The sequence below is a fragment of the Lissotriton vulgaris genome, chromosome 11 (assembly GCF_964263255.1).
Source record: "Lissotriton vulgaris chromosome 11, aLisVul1.2, whole genome shotgun sequence".
NCBI lineage: Eukaryota > Metazoa > Chordata > Amphibia > Caudata > Salamandridae > Lissotriton > Lissotriton vulgaris.
Genome location: NC_141699.1, coordinates 1,003,918,863 through 1,003,935,272, shown reverse-complemented (window position 1 = coordinate 1,003,935,272; position 16,410 = coordinate 1,003,918,863). Strand labels below are relative to the sequence as shown.

The 16,410-nt window shown below is 44.1% G+C and overlaps 1 protein-coding gene across 2 annotated transcripts in view; it reads right to left on the bottom strand.

Annotated features, from left to right (window-relative positions):
- PHC3 (polyhomeotic homolog 3) overlaps positions 1-16,410 on the bottom strand; it is a 499,049-nt gene that overhangs the window by 135,320 nt on the left and 347,319 nt on the right. For both annotated transcript variants that reach the window (XM_086944295.1, XM_086944296.1), the window contains one exon: positions 4,210-4,369. In XM_086944295.1, the coding sequence (XP_086800421.1) occupies positions 4,210-4,369 (160 nt within the window). The remainder of the gene's footprint in view (positions 1-4,209; positions 4,370-16,410) is intronic.

The window sequence follows — 16,410 nt, the reverse complement described above, 5'->3', positions numbered from 1 at the left end:
ATGTCTAGAGTGAGAATTCTTGGAAAGAGGTCTACAAAGCCTGGATGGAGAGTGTGATTTCCATTGTGGCACTCTAGCTGGAGAAGGTGGTGTCAGAGATTATGGGTTCTCCACTGAAGGAAGTGGAGCGGAGTGGTTGGTACAGAATTAGTTGACAAGCACACTGAAGGTACAAAAGTTGATAAAGGTATGTCATTGGCAGGTGATCGAATAGGCAATGTAGAGAGTGAAATGTTTACCAGTTATAAATAGCTGAGTGTATGCACACAAATAATCGGAATCAGAAGCTGCAAGAATTCCTCTTTTGAGCTTCCTGACTCACTATGTAAATAAGTGCAGACTGCTACCTGTCATAGATGGTGTTGAATGTTTCAAAGTTTAGGCTTCCTTTGGTGTGAATAGCCTTAATGTCTTCAATGTTGAGTGCCTTCTATTCTCAATTCAACAGAAAGGTGTGGCTGGGCCACTAGCGCAAAACTTAGTTATTCTACCCAAAGTTCCTGAACGTATTTCAATTCTTGTGGTGCTCAAAGGAGAGAGCGGCCACTAACGCTCACACATTAGTTGGGAAACCCCAGCATCAACACCTCTATAGCAGTCCCGAGCAAACCACTTCAATAATAGTCAAATACAAAATTCAAGTCCTTCTTATTTTCAAGACCGATTTATTCTCAAGATCCTTGTTTCATCAGTAGTCCCTCTAAGCCAACACGTGTTTCGTTAGGTCGATGCATTAACATCACTGACTTTTTCAGGGCTCATCAACATCAACATCAAAACTGTGTAAGCGTATTGTCTAGTGTTGGCGACCATAAAATGCTCTGCATGTATCTCTGCTAGAACATCTGCTCATTGGCTGTACCATTCACCTGTATGAGGGAGAGGGCTCCTTCGTACATCCATCCCGTCTTCTATTCTCAATGTTGAACCTACCCTCGACTGTGAATAGGCAGAAACAGTCAGTGTCCTCAAATGTGAATGACTATGCTTTGCATGCCTGCAGTTTTACCGGATATCCTTCTGCAAGACTCCTAAGAGAAAGAAGAGTGAGCTATGATAGAGGAAGGCCCTTTTCTATATCCCTGATGTCGACTCTAGTCTCCTGTACGGGTTCGCTTCAAGATCATGGAGGCAAATAGTCTCTCTGTCCTTATGGGTCCTCATCAACGTCTACTGACTTGGAGGTCGCCCAGAACAATGGAAAACTAGGAAATAGGCTTTGCTGACATCATAAGGATTAGTCCCTGCTTTCAAGCATTTTCTATAAAAATCAATTCTGCCTGGAAACAGATATACTGGAGACATTGAATTATATGTTTTACATGGAAGTTTGGAAAGATTTTCCCTAAAAACCTAAAAGGCCAAGCTCAGTGCTCCAGGTTCCTGCTGCAGGGAGCCAGAAAAAAACCTAAGCAATTGTCACTGACCGGGAACAATGAGATACTGGTGGTATATTCTCTCTAAAAGAGCAATGATGTTCCATTTAGTTGCCCCTTGTTTACTCTCATTTTTCATTAAAACAAAATGTTTAGGAAAGAGATTTTCTTTCTCTATTATTAATTTAGTTACTTTTTAAAATGAGGCTGGTCTACTTTTTATTCTAAATAAAAACAGTCAAGTATAGCCATCAATAGGCTGTCAGGATGTTTTAAAAAAGGGAACAATATGCTTTTTTTGAGAAAAGTGTATATTTTGATTTTTAACAGTGATCAAAGTTCTTGTATTTGGTGGGGTATTCAGTACTTATGGTTATCAACGGAGATTCTTTGAAAAAGAACTACAATTTATACTGAATTTTCCAAATAAGTCATCATACTTGAAATGCCCTGGGCATGCTGACTGGATGAGTTGGGAGAGGACTGCTCTGCAAGTGGCTCAGTAAAAGGCAGAGAATTGAATCAGAGGACCTTCCCCCCTTTTCACCGATGATGGAGAAGATAGCACCCAACTTGTGGGAGTAACCAGGGGCTGAGGGTGGGATGATAAAGAGCAATTGAGAGGTAATTACCGGAAGGCAGAGGAGGGCCTTGGATCAGACAACACAAAAACACGCGTGGGCCCAAAATACAGCCACATTCTTTCCGGAGGATTTTCCAAATACATCAGATTACACAAACAGCAATGAGCATGCTGACCTGCAAAGTAAGAAGATCTCTGTTTTCAGTGGCTCAGGTAAAAGGCAGGGATTGTAGATACAGGTGTGCCTCTTCCCTTGCTAACATGCTAGAAGATATTGTTCAGCCTGTGGGAGAAAGGCTAGGAGTAGAAGAGTGGATTCAGGAAAGGGGAAGAACAGAGGTCTCAACATGTGAGTGGAGGAGGACCTTCAGCAACAAAATACAAAGGTCTGTGTGTGCAAAAGTACAGGCATTTGAAAGCAGAGAAACTATCATTTCTAGAGGTTTTCCAAATAAGTTGATTTCCAGGGGTCCTCATAACGGATGAGCAAGGAGTGAATCGCTTGCCTGTAGCTTGGGTGAAAGAGCGTTAAAGAAAGCACAGGCATATCAAAGCTTCACAGAGGGCATTGAATATGGTGTTCAGAGTGTAGGAGATAGTTAAACGGTAAGAAGGAAAGCAAATCACAGGTCACAACTAGTTAGGGCAGTATTTTGAAGAACATCACAGAAACAGCTGTGGACCCAAATAAGGGCAATGTTATCATATGAAACTACAATTGCAGGAGGATTTTCTAAATAAGTAATTGCACACAGCAATTAGTGAGATTAGAGTGAAACAATTTGCTAGCTGCTAGGGTGGAAGGCACAGACTGGAGAACGTACATATCTCCAGTCATCTAAGTCCTTTTACATCTTATGTGGATCAACAACACAGCACTGGGGGTAGACTGTGCAGGAGTGGTTTCTTCTGCTGCAAAGGGTAGAAAACATACATGCTAACAATACCCACTTCACTGTTTAGGAATTGCAAAGGAAGAACTCCTTAGGTGGATAGCATGACTACTGGTGAACCAAAACAAGGGCTTTTGTAAAATGGGCCATCAATAAAGGGACTGACATATAGCCCCTCTCTGCATACTCTTTTTTTGGCGTTACTTTTTTGTGGTTACGGCATAAGCTATGAAAAAAGCTAAAAATGTCTTTGGCCAAACTAAAAAAAAAGACAGTTTATAACATTTGCCTGGTGTTGCTCAAATAAAATATATATATATATATATATATATGTTTTGGTCTGTGTGATTGTGTTTCGGCACACACATTTTGTTTTTGATAAATAAACCCACCATATTTTAGATTTTGATTTTAAACAGACAGTGAACTCACACTTAAATGAAAGTGCAAATAATAATTCACATTTTTTCTTTATACACTGTCCTCCTGTTCTAGGATCCTGTGAGAAAGTGCCTTTTTTGTGTGGTCAGTCCTAATTTTTTGTGGACTGATACTGCTGGGTTTTTAACTCCACACACGGGGGTGCTCTGTCACCTATAACATGGTACAATTGGCTAATCCCCAATTGGCATTTTTAACTTTCTAGTAAGACCATAGTGTATGCTGTAAGAAATACACCACTGACATGTCACATGTGGACTGCAGCATCTATAGTACCATTCACTAGGCTGGCAAGAAAAACATGGCTTCAGGTCTACAAGTGTAGCCTAAGTCCTGCAGCTTTTAAAGGTACGTACAGAAAGGTCAAATACACCTACTGACAGCAGGGAAATCCTACTATCAAATAGTAAGTATCTTAAGTCAGACCATTAGTAAGTAGCCCATAAGCGGGGATGCCTGGTATTTAACCGCATCGCTGCTGCGGTTATTTTTGCGCAGTGCGGCTGTTTTCAATTAACCGCGATACATGACGAGCTCAGCTCGTCATCCGCACACGTCACCCGTGGCTGATGACGAGCTGAGCTCGTCATCAGCATCGAAGGGGTTAAAGGTGGCACATGCAAAAATGTAATGCTTGCACGTTCCTACTGTTTCTGACCCCCCAAAATTATTTTCGCTGTTATTATTTCGCTGTTGATACAGTACATAGATTTGGTTTAGAATAGGAACAGATATGGGTCAACCCCTTTTTTAATATGTATTAAGAATCGTATACTCTCCCCAAACACCAATCCATTTTTTACAGACCCACATAGTGATAGTAATGCTAGAGACTAACTACATAAATAGCCAAAATATCCCAACAACAGAGAGAGGAGTAATCAAAGTATTTGATCCACTCGTGAAATCTACCTACCATCTGCAACTGTGTCTTCCATGTCAGTGTCTGTTGAGATTTCTGGATGTTTAGTACTCTCCTGCTGCTCTGACTCCATGGGAGTGATACTCGTTATTTGCTCTTCTGACAAAAGCCTTATTTTTTCAGGTTCTTTAACAAGAAGTGAAGATGTGTTTACCTTTAGTGACAAATAAACGAAAATAAACAGAAAATGAACACAAAGCATGGTGTAAGAAAAAAACATATTTACAACCATCCAACTTAAATTCTTTGTATTTTCCTCTTATTTTCCAAGACCTAGATACAACATTTTGGTGGAAAGGAATGTAAATCTTCTAAAGGTATTTTCACATTTATTCATTTGGGAAAACGTAAGAAACTAGAAATACCTTAAATGTCCACGAGTTCTGTTGCCAATAAACAGCAATTTCTGAATGGTATTTGCCCACTATTAGACAACTAAATAAAGTTCTAAAAAAAGGAATGACAAATTTATTTCACCACTAATGGGGGCCACAACACTGTTTCCTAACATCACTAATTCTCAAAACCTTTGGGTTCATAATCAAACACCAATCAGTCACCCAGATTTAAACCCTTGTACGGATTAGATCCTTGTTTCATTCCACCTTCTTGATTAATCACATGGCACTAAATGAAATCTCAAGGAATTATTACATCTGTGTAAGAAAAACAAACATGATGTTGCCATGTAGCTTTACTATCACTTTAACCAGTCCTTACCTAGGAATTGTCACATTACTGTCTGGTCATTGTATGTAGCAAAGCCGATGAGGCACCGTTTCAGCCGTCCTAAAACTAGATATCCCTAATGAAAGAAGTGAGTTTGGCAGAATGAGATTTAACAATTTTAGGTAAACTATCTCCTCAACAATGAACTAACTCACCTATACCAATTAACTTTAAATGGAAACATGTTTCTTTAGAAATACCAAATTCATACAGACAAACCTCAACAAAAAGAATGCTATATTTCAGATTTCCTTTCTAAATGCAGATTTTCCATGTAAAAACCTGGCATCATGTGCATAGGAAAATGGGTAAAGAATGAATACACAACATGTATTCATTTGTATGGTGATGTTATAATCCCCTCCAGGATTATTGTACTCAGTTTTATTGGTTATTCTGAGGCCTTGCATTTAGCGGCTATTTCATTACAAAATTCCGTTTGCCCATACCACTTGTAATGTGGCCCATAGTTTTTTCAAGGTAAGAGTGCACAATGTTTGTTAAAATCTGCCATGTGTGAAGCCTCAGGAAAAAAAAAAGACCTCATGGCTGGATTCGTGATAAAAGGAGTAAACCTGCAACTGTATGCTACACACATGAACGGGTGCGGATTCACTAGTTGTGGAAATACTCGAACATTTCCAGTAGTATGCCTTGAGAGATGCACCAGGTACATGTTTCCAGGCCTACTACTGGGGATATCATGTGACACATTAGCCGACTCATATTTCCACTCTCCTGGAGAGAAACTGTAACCACTTCCAGGGCAGGAATCAGACTGGAGTTGATACAAGTCAACTAACTCCCATGTTCATAGTCATTCCATTGTCTGCCCACTCCTAATTCTTTCTATGGAGTTCACTAGTGCATATTTCTAGATAGTTGTGATGGCTTAATATATAGTAGTGATATCATACTCCTAAAAACATGCAATAAGCTTTTTTTTTTTACAGAGTTTTAAATAGCGCAAACTTGACCAGAATCGGGTATCAGTGCGTTACATAGCACCAGTTGCATTACATGAGGGCACATTCATTTTCTTATTTTTTTTTTGTTAGGCGAGGAGATTAAGTGATTTAAGCTTCACCTGGGAAAGGCAGGTGTCACACAACTCTTGTGTACAGAAAAGGTAGAAAAAGCTCAAATCTAACAAGCAGTTACAGAACACATAGATCACAGATTTTTCAGAGAGAGGAGACACAAACGCTAAATAAGATTTGGACTTAAAAGAGGACTAGTTAATTTCACAGAAGGTATTGTGCACAACCGAAGGACATCATGCTGAAAACTGAGAAAGATAAGAGAAATGCAACACAAGTAATTAGCATAAAGAAAGCCTATAAGTGGTTAAAATATTTTTTCCTCATAAACTGAGAATGAAAGAGGAGGGGAGCTTTTGATAGTTGTTTAACACTGAGTAAAGCTTGTAGTGAAAGTAACATCTCTACACCCCTTTTCAGCAGTGGGACCAGATCTCTCGCTCAAAAAATGAGGAGTCTTGCAATCTGCTTGAGAAGAACCTAGAAAGCCGACAGATGCAGAGTCAGCCTGAATGGAGGTGGCTGGGGAAGTTTCAGAACACAGCATATTTGTACCTCTTAGAGAACCAAATGGGTCAGTGGTGATGTATATCTGCAACCTACTTGAGCGTGAACTCAAAGTCCATAGCACAATGTAAGACATTCTTCCTGTACACATAGGAAGGAAAATATCAGGCCTGGAAGAAGAATTGCCCAACTAAAAGGAATGAGAAAAAAAACACGAGCCTAGTATGATTTTGTGCATGCAGCTCTCTTATATTTACAAGGAAACTTGTGAAAGGAAATGCTGGCGAAAAAGTGCAACGATGATTACACTTAACCAAGAAAATATGCACAGACAAAGTCATTGAAAGGCCAGTCCTCACTGTTACTTGAATATTTTTTTTTAATTAATGTGATACTGTATATAATAACTCTATGTGATAAATCAACTCTTTGAACTGTTTAGTAGGATGCATACCTTGAATGGCAATGGCGTAAGCTGGAAATCTTTAATACTTACCTTACTTATAACAAGTACTCCACACATGTTGGCAACTGGGAGGAGACATGCACTTTAGGTGCAGGGAATAAGTTATTTACCTTTGGTAATGCCTTATCTGGTGTCATTGGCTGAAACCATTGTTCCGCAACCTGGACATAACACAATGCAACACGACTATTGCAGCGTGTCTGAATGGTGCGGAGGGGCAGCTAGCAGTCAGATGTGTGAAATTTCTTAGAGTAGCACTAAAGCTGCTGAATTCCCTCATGAGGACTACTAAAATGGGGAATTTCTATGCCCACCACCTCCTCAAAGTCGCTTCATTCATATCAAACCAGAGAGGCTGCGATAGCTCTGGCCACTGGGGGAGGGCTACTGCAGGCCTACTCCAGTCGGGCCAGTCTTCGACTGTCTGCCCCTCACCTTAAAAGAATCAGATTATTAGAGCGCAGCCAAAATTGACTTATCTCGTGCTGTTGCATTGCACTTTACCTTAATCAAACTATATTCTGCACTTTAGTGACTGGTTCCGCCGTAGCGATGCCCTTCAGATGTTAATGCACTTGGCACTTTACCAATAACAATCTGCATGCTGCTCCTGCTTTCTCTAGAGGTCCCTTCAGGTTATAAGACCCCTGCTGGCCAAAGACGATTTCTAACAAACTTGCCTTGCCCTTGATGGTCACTGCTTGCACTTTATTTACTGGTTATTCCAATTCTAGCACAATTATCCTGGAGTACAATATTGAGCTTGTCAGGGCCGCTGAAGATCATGACAATTGCTTTGCACGATGCACCTATTAACCTCTCTGTTAGATTTGGGGGTCTCTAGTTGGCACAGGTAGGTACTTGTGACAAATAGGAACCCTTGCCTCTAGTCAGGGTAAGTGGGTACACTCCTAAAATAACCCCTGGTCACCCCCTTGGTAGCTTGGCACGAGCAGACAGGCTTATCTCAGAGGCAGTGTGTTAAGCATTTGTGAACACATACAGTAATCAAGTGACACCACTACAGATGGACACCACACAAGTTTTATATTAAAAATAAGTATTCTTTATATAGATTTAACACAAGACCACAAAAAACAAAAATCCACTATACTGTACTTAAAATGGTAGGTTGAGCTTAGTTCTCTTTAGATCTTAAAATGAGACACTTTAAGTCAATGTACCTTACGATGCGTCACGCTTCTACAACAAAAGTGTTGCAGAGATGGAGATGCAGCAAAGATCCGGTCCAAAGAAATAAAGACATTGTTTCCTTTGTGATGCGACACTCTCCTCCGATGTTGTGAGAGATCTCGGCTCGATCCGTCAGCTGCAGCTGCGACACTCTTGTTCTGTGATGCGACGACAGCGGTTCAGACGGCAGCACGCTTCTCTGTGGATGTGAGGCGCTTCTTGGGATGCGGTGCAATGCGACAGCTACAGCGGCATCATCTCTGTGATGCGACGGCAGCGGCTGCGACGGTGAAACGCTTCTTCGAGGTTGCTAGACGTTTCTTGTGATGCGGTGCAATGCAACAGCTACAGCGGTGTCATCTTCGTGATGCGACAGCAGCGACGGCGACACACTTCTTCGGTTTGCGGGACGCTTCGTGAGATGCTGTGCCAAGCGACAGCTACAGCGGCGTCATCTTCGGGATGCGACCCCAGCGGCTGCAACGCCAACATGCTTCTTCCTCTTGAGTCGCGCTTCCAGCTCCTTGCAACACACAGTCCCTCAGGAGGCCCAAAACAGCAGCAGGCCCTTCCAAAGAACTCTTGGGGAGCTGGTGGTTGAAGTCTGTTGTCCCTGAGACTTCAGCAGGAAGCAATCTCTTTTCTCGAACTATTGGAGATCCTTACAAGTTGAATAAAGCACACAAAGTCCGTTCTCCTTTATTTGGCAGTCAGGCAACCACTGCAGGCCAATCCCCCAAGCAGCACTTCAGCTTTGTTTCTTCTTGTTGTCAAAAGTGATCTAATTTCTTGGGATCAGGGTCTCAATACTTACACCCCAAAATCCTTTGTCCTCAGAGGCAGAGGGGCCTTTGCCTAGTCCAAACCAGTTCTGGTCAGTCATGGAGCACCCTGTTGACATGACTCCTTTCTTTCACAGTGCAGGGCAGAATCATAAGCTGACCCACAGGAGGTGGAGCCAGCATTGAGGGGGGAAAGCACAGCCCTGGAGCACTCTGTTGACATGACTCCTTCTCTCCTTTCACAGTGCAGGGCTGAGACATCAGACGCACAACAGGAGGTGGAGCCAGCATTGTGGAGGGAAGGCACAGCCCTATTAAGGTCCCAGGTGCAACTCCTCCCTCCCATCTAAATGCAGTTCTCTCTATTCACCACTGTGCTGACTGACCCTGTCTCCTAGAATCCCCCAGCCCCTGTCACTCAAACTCCAGACAAGAAATACACAACCTAGCAGAGGCAGGCTTGGATAGTTAGACAAGAAAATATCTACTTTCTAAAAGTGGTATTTTCAAACACAGAATGTTAAAATCAACTTCACTAAAAGATGTATTTTATCATTCTGAGTTCAGGCATACTAAACTCGAATTTCTGCCATTTTCCCTGAGTCAGTTAGGATTATAGAATGTAATAATCTAACTGCCCATTCTGGCCTATGGAGAACAGGTAGCCTTGCAAAAGTGAAAAACGAAAATGGCTGTAATTCACTATTAGGACATGCCACACACACACACCAGGGCATGTCCTACGTTATACTTCAATGCACCCTTCCCTTGGGCCTACCATGGGGGTGTCTGATATGAAGAAAAGGGGAGGTTTATGAACTGGCAAGTGGGTGCACTTGCCCAGTCAGCATAGCAGTACCAGACTGAACACACGCTCTGCAATGGCAGCCTTAGACACACTCTTACAGGCTGCTTCTGTGGGTGGCACAACCAGTGCTGCAAGCCCAGTAACAGCATTTGGATTACCAGCCCTGGGCACTCCTGGTGCACGGTACTAGGGTCTGACAGGTAAAGCAAACCAGCCAATAATGGGATCACTAATCCATACCACAATTTACAATAGGGAGAGCATATGCACTTTAGCACTGATCAGCAGTGGTAAAGTGCCTAGAGTCATAAAACAGCCAACAACAGGTCAGAAAAAATATAGGAGGAAGGCAAAAAGTTCAGGGATGACCCTGCAAATAGGGCCAAGTACAACACTCTCATATCTGCCTGGCCTGGTGTAGGCTTTCCCACCATTGCTCTTCACAAGATCTTAATACAGTACAGGCTACACTTAGCCCTTGCCAATCCTAGAAGTGTGCTTAAACCATCTAGTTGTATGACTTTGCATCTGGCACTTTATCTGACCACGGCTGTAATAGGGTTTAATGTGCTTTTCAGTATGATAGACCCTGGCTGATCATGGCTCTTATAAGGTGTAATGCTCTTTTAGTACAACGGACCCCAGCTTTCCAAATGAGAATAAGCCTGAGACTGAAAAGCTAAATAAACTTGTTCTTCCTCTGCAGTCTGCTGCTTGCTCCACACTCCCTGGGTTTATTATGTTGGTCGACAATCTAGGAATTGGCCATTTTGTACTGCCAAATAAATCTGTTCTGCTTATTGCACAAATTGGCCCCTCAGGATTGTCTGGGCCCAGGTATGTAGGGAGTGCTCACCAGCATATCCGACGGGGCATGGATGATGTCAAGAGGCAACTTGGTTCAGTCAACCTGATTTTTTCGGGCACTCCTTGCACTGACCAGCGTTTTGAGGTGATAATGCCACAGGAAATTTCGTTAGCATGGGTGCAAAATGGCTTATGAATATGCAGCTACTGGAGAACTTTCCCATTTGTAGCCGCTGTCTAATATCAGGGCCTCTGTTCCCAAACACCTGGCGGGGGCTACCATTAGCTTCTGCCCCTAAAAGATTCCAGACCCCTCTCGTCATTGGAACCCCCTTTTGAAAAAATACAAATTTTCCTTTCTTTTTTATATTAGATTTGGACATTAAAGACTTATGAGCTGCTTAATATATAAACAGTATGCAGGACGGAACTAAATAAGTCATATTATGTCCTCTCGTTTTTATTGGTTTAATATTGCCATTGTTTGTATATTGCGATGGGTTTAACTAACTGGGAACAATAAAATCTATCTATCTATCTTATCTTATTTCGTAGAGACTCTACCTAGCCTTCGATTCCTTACCGTAGAATATCCCTCAGGTGTCAGATTGGAACCAAAACTTTTTCTGAGCAGTCCCCTTGTGTGCTAGTAGGTGGCATAGTCGGCGTCGCCAATGCTGAAGTGACATGCAGGGTACATACCCCAGTACCCTGACCTCAGTTTTGTGACTATTTTTCCATGCCGGAAGCACGGAGTCATACTGAGGTATTGAACCAGTGAGGAATCTGCAGTTAGAGTCCCTACAAGACAAGGCATTACCAAAGGTAATTAACTTGTTTATATGATAGAGACTTCAAGCCACAGATTCCTTAGAATAGATAACAAAGCAATGTCCCCCAGAGGTAAGTCTGCAGACAGTTTATACTAAAAAAAGTTCTGGAGGACAGAACGGGAGACATGCCCATCATGCCAAAATGTCAAGACAGCAGTGATTTACGAATGTGTGCAGCTATGCCTACTTAGCTGCCTGATAGCTGTCCAGGACTGGGAAACCTGGAGCAAAGGCATTGGTTGGAGCCCTGGCTCAAGTGGAATGATCCCTCAAACCCTCAGGGCGTGTTTCTTGGCCAGTGTATAGCAGATATTAATAGAGACAACATTCACCTGGAGATGCTACTCTTTTGAATTGCTTTGCCTTTCATCACTCCAGCAAATCCCACAAAGAATTGATCACCCACCCGGATATTATAGTACCATCAATGTAGAATGAGAACACTCTTTTATTAATCTAGACGGTGTGGTCTCTACTCTTCTTTGGAAAGGTGAGGTGGAGCAAAGAAAGTCAGCAGCGTGATACTCTGTCCAAAGTGAAAAGGTGCCATAACCTTGGGTGGGAAAGAGGCACATGTTCTAAGGACAAGTTTGTCCAGTAAGAAGGTAGTATACGCAGGGTTGACAGGGTGCGTGCAGATGTAACAGCCATGACAAAGACTGGTTTGCTGGTGAGCAGCTGAAGAGGGCGCTATGCATGGGCTCAAACGATTGTCACACAGAAATGTAATAACTAAATTAAGGTCCCTTTGGAGGATAATAAATGGTATGGGATGAAATGTGTTGCACACCTTTCAGAAACTGTGTTACAATGGGTGACTTGAATAGGGAGGATTAGTCCAGCAACCACAATAATGCTGAGATAGCCAAAATTTACCTTTTAACTGTGCCAAAGCAAGGTCTTGCCGGTCAAGAGACAATTCAAACAAAAGAACTTCAGATAAGGGTGTAGACAGAGGATCAATGTATTTGGCAGCACACCAAGCCACAAGTGTCCCATCAGCAGGAGTATACACTCTTGGTGGAGGGATGCCTGGCTGCCAAGATGATGTCACATACATCAGGAGGCAGATCAAAAACTCTCAGCAATTGCCATTCAATCTCCATTAAAGGCGGTGCAGAGTGCTCAGGTTCTGGGGTACAACCATGCCTTATTGCTGTGACAGGAGATCTCATGAAGAAGCAACCTGATTGGAGGATGAGACTCATTCTCAGGAGTTCAGGATACCATACACTCCCTGCCAAATCTGGAGCCACTAAAATGATTTGAGCCCTGTTGTCCCTTATTATCTCAAGAACTCTGCTCATGAGAGGTATTGGTGGAAAGGCATATAGGAATCCAAGACTAAATGAGTCTCTGAGCATGAGCTGCCTTGGAAACACCAGCATGCAAAAGTGTTGACATTGCACGTTCTCCGCGGTGGCAAAAAGATCTAACCAAGGTTCTCCACAATCTCTGAAGAGGCCTTGGACCACCTCTGAGTGAAGACACCACTCAGGAGCCGTGAGGCACTGCAGCCCGAGTTCATCCACTTGGCATTCAGAGATCCCGCTAGGTGCTGCACGACTAGGAAGATGTCCTGACACTGCCTACTCGCACAGGATCTAGAACCCCACTCCGCTCTGTTTGTTGCAGTAACACACAGCTGGGGTGTTGTTCATGAAAACATAAAACAGCCTCCCCCTTGAGGAATGGAAGGAAGGCTTTCAGTGCTAAACATATCACTCTCAACTCCAACATGTTGATGTGGAGTTGAGACTCTGCCGGAAACCAGACTCCTCTGATCTCCAACCTGAGTTCTGGGTGGGGAAGATAGGTCGGCCACTGATCCAATCGTGGTCCGTTAGCCACCACTAGTGGTCTTTTATAGTTCCTTCCGATATCTGGACCAGGTCAGAGTGGCCCCTGATGCTGAATCCACAGGGCCTACAGGCCCCACTGCAGTGCCTGCATACGCCAAAAGGCATACTTTTCCAGCAGAATGCAGGAGGCCCATGAGGCCCAGCAGCCTCACAGCCGCACAGTCAGTCTCACTGAAATCCAGGATAGAGCCTTAAACTTTGGACCCATAGCCTGAATATCGTGGACTTGCTGCCAGAGGATATGCACAGAGCTGCACAGTGTCCTGAATGGTTCAGATGAAAGGGAGCATCCGAGAGGGAGTCCGGTACGACTTCAGCACATGGATAGAAAACCCTAGCGAATGCACGAGGTTCGCCATAATCTGGAAGTGGGAGACAACTGACTGGGGCTAGCCCGCTTTCAACAGCCAGTCATTGAGGCAGGAGAGGACTGGAACACCTGGCCTCCACAGATGGGCTGCAACCACTGCCATCACTTTTATGAACATCCGAGGGGTGCTGGTAAAGCTGAAAGGGAGTATAGAGAAGTGAAAGTGATTGTGACCTACCATTAACTGCAAATAATGCCTGTGGGCTGGCAGAACGGGAATATGAAAATATGCATCCTGTAAATCCAATGCAACCATCTAGGGCAGACAGCACCTGAGCACTTTGAACTTTTCCTTTTTCAGGAAGTAGTTGAGAAGGCACAGATCTAGAATAGGATGAGGTCCACCAACCTTTTTTTTAGCACCACAAAGTAACAGGAATAGCAAACACGATCTACTTCAGATGTCGGCATCCTCTCAATGGCTCATTTGGCCAAAAGATCCTTGACTTCCTGTTGCAACAGAGAGAAGTGTTCCTTCGTCTGCTGATCTAAGTACAGTGGCATGGGCTACAGGGTTTCCTTAAAGTGTAGAGCTCAACAATCTGAAGCACCCATTTTTCCGAAGTTATGGTTTGCCATTGGGGCAAGTGGTACTAAATCCTGTCTGCAACTGGCTGTCCAGGATGTTATTAAAGGGGCTTTGAGGCTGTAGCTGCCAAGGGATGGTAGACCGGGTAGACCTCTGGCCTTGGTTCCTACAAGGTCTATTGGATATGCGTCAGGCATGAAAAGACTGAGGAGCCTACAGGCTGTGGTGGCTAGGGGTGAAAAGACGCAGCTGGTATCCCCTACAGTAGCCATGTAAGGAGTTAGGCTGAATGTGGCTGACGTGGGGCCTTAGCGAGCCTCAACGACCCAGTTGTCGCTTCGCTATCTTTAAAACAGTCCAGCACCGATTAACCCTTATTGCCAAAAAGATGAGTGCCACCAAAGGACATGTCTATGAGGGATGCAAGGACACACCTCTAAAAGTCAGTTGACCTCTACCAGGCATGGCATCTGAGTGGCACTAACGACGCAATCACTCTGCCTAGCGAGTTGGTCGTATCAAGTCCCCAGTGTATGGTGAACTTGGCTGCATCTCTACCAACAGCGATTGCATGAAAGAGTATGGCTTGGGCCTCCTCCGACACAATAGGCAGCAGTTTTGTAACCAAATCCCATACAGTAGGAAAGTAGTGGCCTAATAAGCACCTGGTGTTCATCGACCCCAATGCAAAATTGGTGGAAGAGATAATCCTCTTCCTAAAGGTGTCAAGCCTCTTGGAGTCCCTATCCGCTGGTATGATGCTTTATGAATCACAAACACAACAGCATGTTATATACTGACAAAGCTTAAAACATGTTTGTACCAGTGCCGAACAAATTACAATCTAACCTTGTAATCATACAACTTGTTGAGGCATGAACCACTAGGTTCTCAGTAGTGGGGAGCTGGTTGAGGAAGGCCAGGTCCCCGGGAGTGGGGCAGACGGCAATGGTCCTATGCACAGGAGTTCCTGTGCATGGCTTGCCCCGGGCCTCAAGTAGGACATCAGTGACGGCTTCATTAATAGGGAGTAGGGGCTCTGATGGGGATACTCCTGGTTGAAGCACCTCAATCAAGTCGTTGGCTTTGACTTCCACAATAGGCAGTGTAAGGGCTAGGATCTCAGCTGCTCTGCGCACCACAATTGCAAAGGAGCCCCCATCCACCATAGCCACTGAAGGAGGAAAGAGAAGGCCAGTGTCTGGTGAGGTATTCAGACCACTGGCATCATCTAGTTCCTCATACCAGTAATCCTCAGCAGGGCCGGACTGGGAACCAAAACTGGCCCTGGCAGTGTGCTCAGCTGCCCCCCCGGGGCCTGGGGGTGAAGCCGACCTGTTTGGTAGGGCCCGTTTTGGCCGATTTTGTTACAGGGGGCGATATTGCAGCTATGCTGCAAAAACGGCCCTGTAACATAAGCGGCCCTCAGGGGCCTAAATACGGCCCCCACCCTGGCAGCCAAACGGGGAAATTCCCGGTGCCCGCTATGGCCAGTCCAGCCCTGATCCTCAGCCATGTTTTCTTCTAGTGGTAGGGGTCCTCAGAAGCCCTCCATTCATAATCCTCACAGGGCCTTTCTCGGAAATAAGACTCTGTTTCCAACTCAGACTGTCTGGCTAAGGTTGGCAGCAGTGTCTGCATCAAGCAACGCTGGTATGGATCTGTTTCAGAGTCGGGAATTCTGTAGGGACTGGTGCCACAGAAACTAACTCCAGTGGAGGTGGTAGAGTTGTGACACGGTCGGTCCGGATCCAGGAAGGGAACCTAAGGGCCCGACTGGTGCCCAGGTTTTGAGGGGACATTAGTCCAAAAATGTTTGTAAAAAGCAAACTACTAATGTGTTTGACAAAAAGTCAAATAAAATCCAGTAAAATATTGACTGAGGGGAGCTCGATCCAAGTCATTGCTGATGTTGCGAAAAGAAAGGTACTGAGGTCTGTGCAACGGGGTGGTGCCTAAATAGGCCCCGCTTACGTCACTTCCTGCATGTATGACACCACGCGGAGCCCAGCGTTGATTGTTGTCGAGGGCAAAAATGCCGGTGGAAGTGTAATCGGGCCGCTATTGGAACCCTGGTGCCAAAAGGTGCCCTATAGGGGTTTGGCTACCCACAAATGATGTGTATGGCCTCATAAAATTATTTTACTTGGGCGGGGCTCACTTCAGTTCTCACGCTTTCAAACAAATGTTCCGTCAGGTGCCGAACAAATGACAAACTAACCTTGTAATCAATCATACAACTTGTCTAATGCCACCGCACTCCCACTT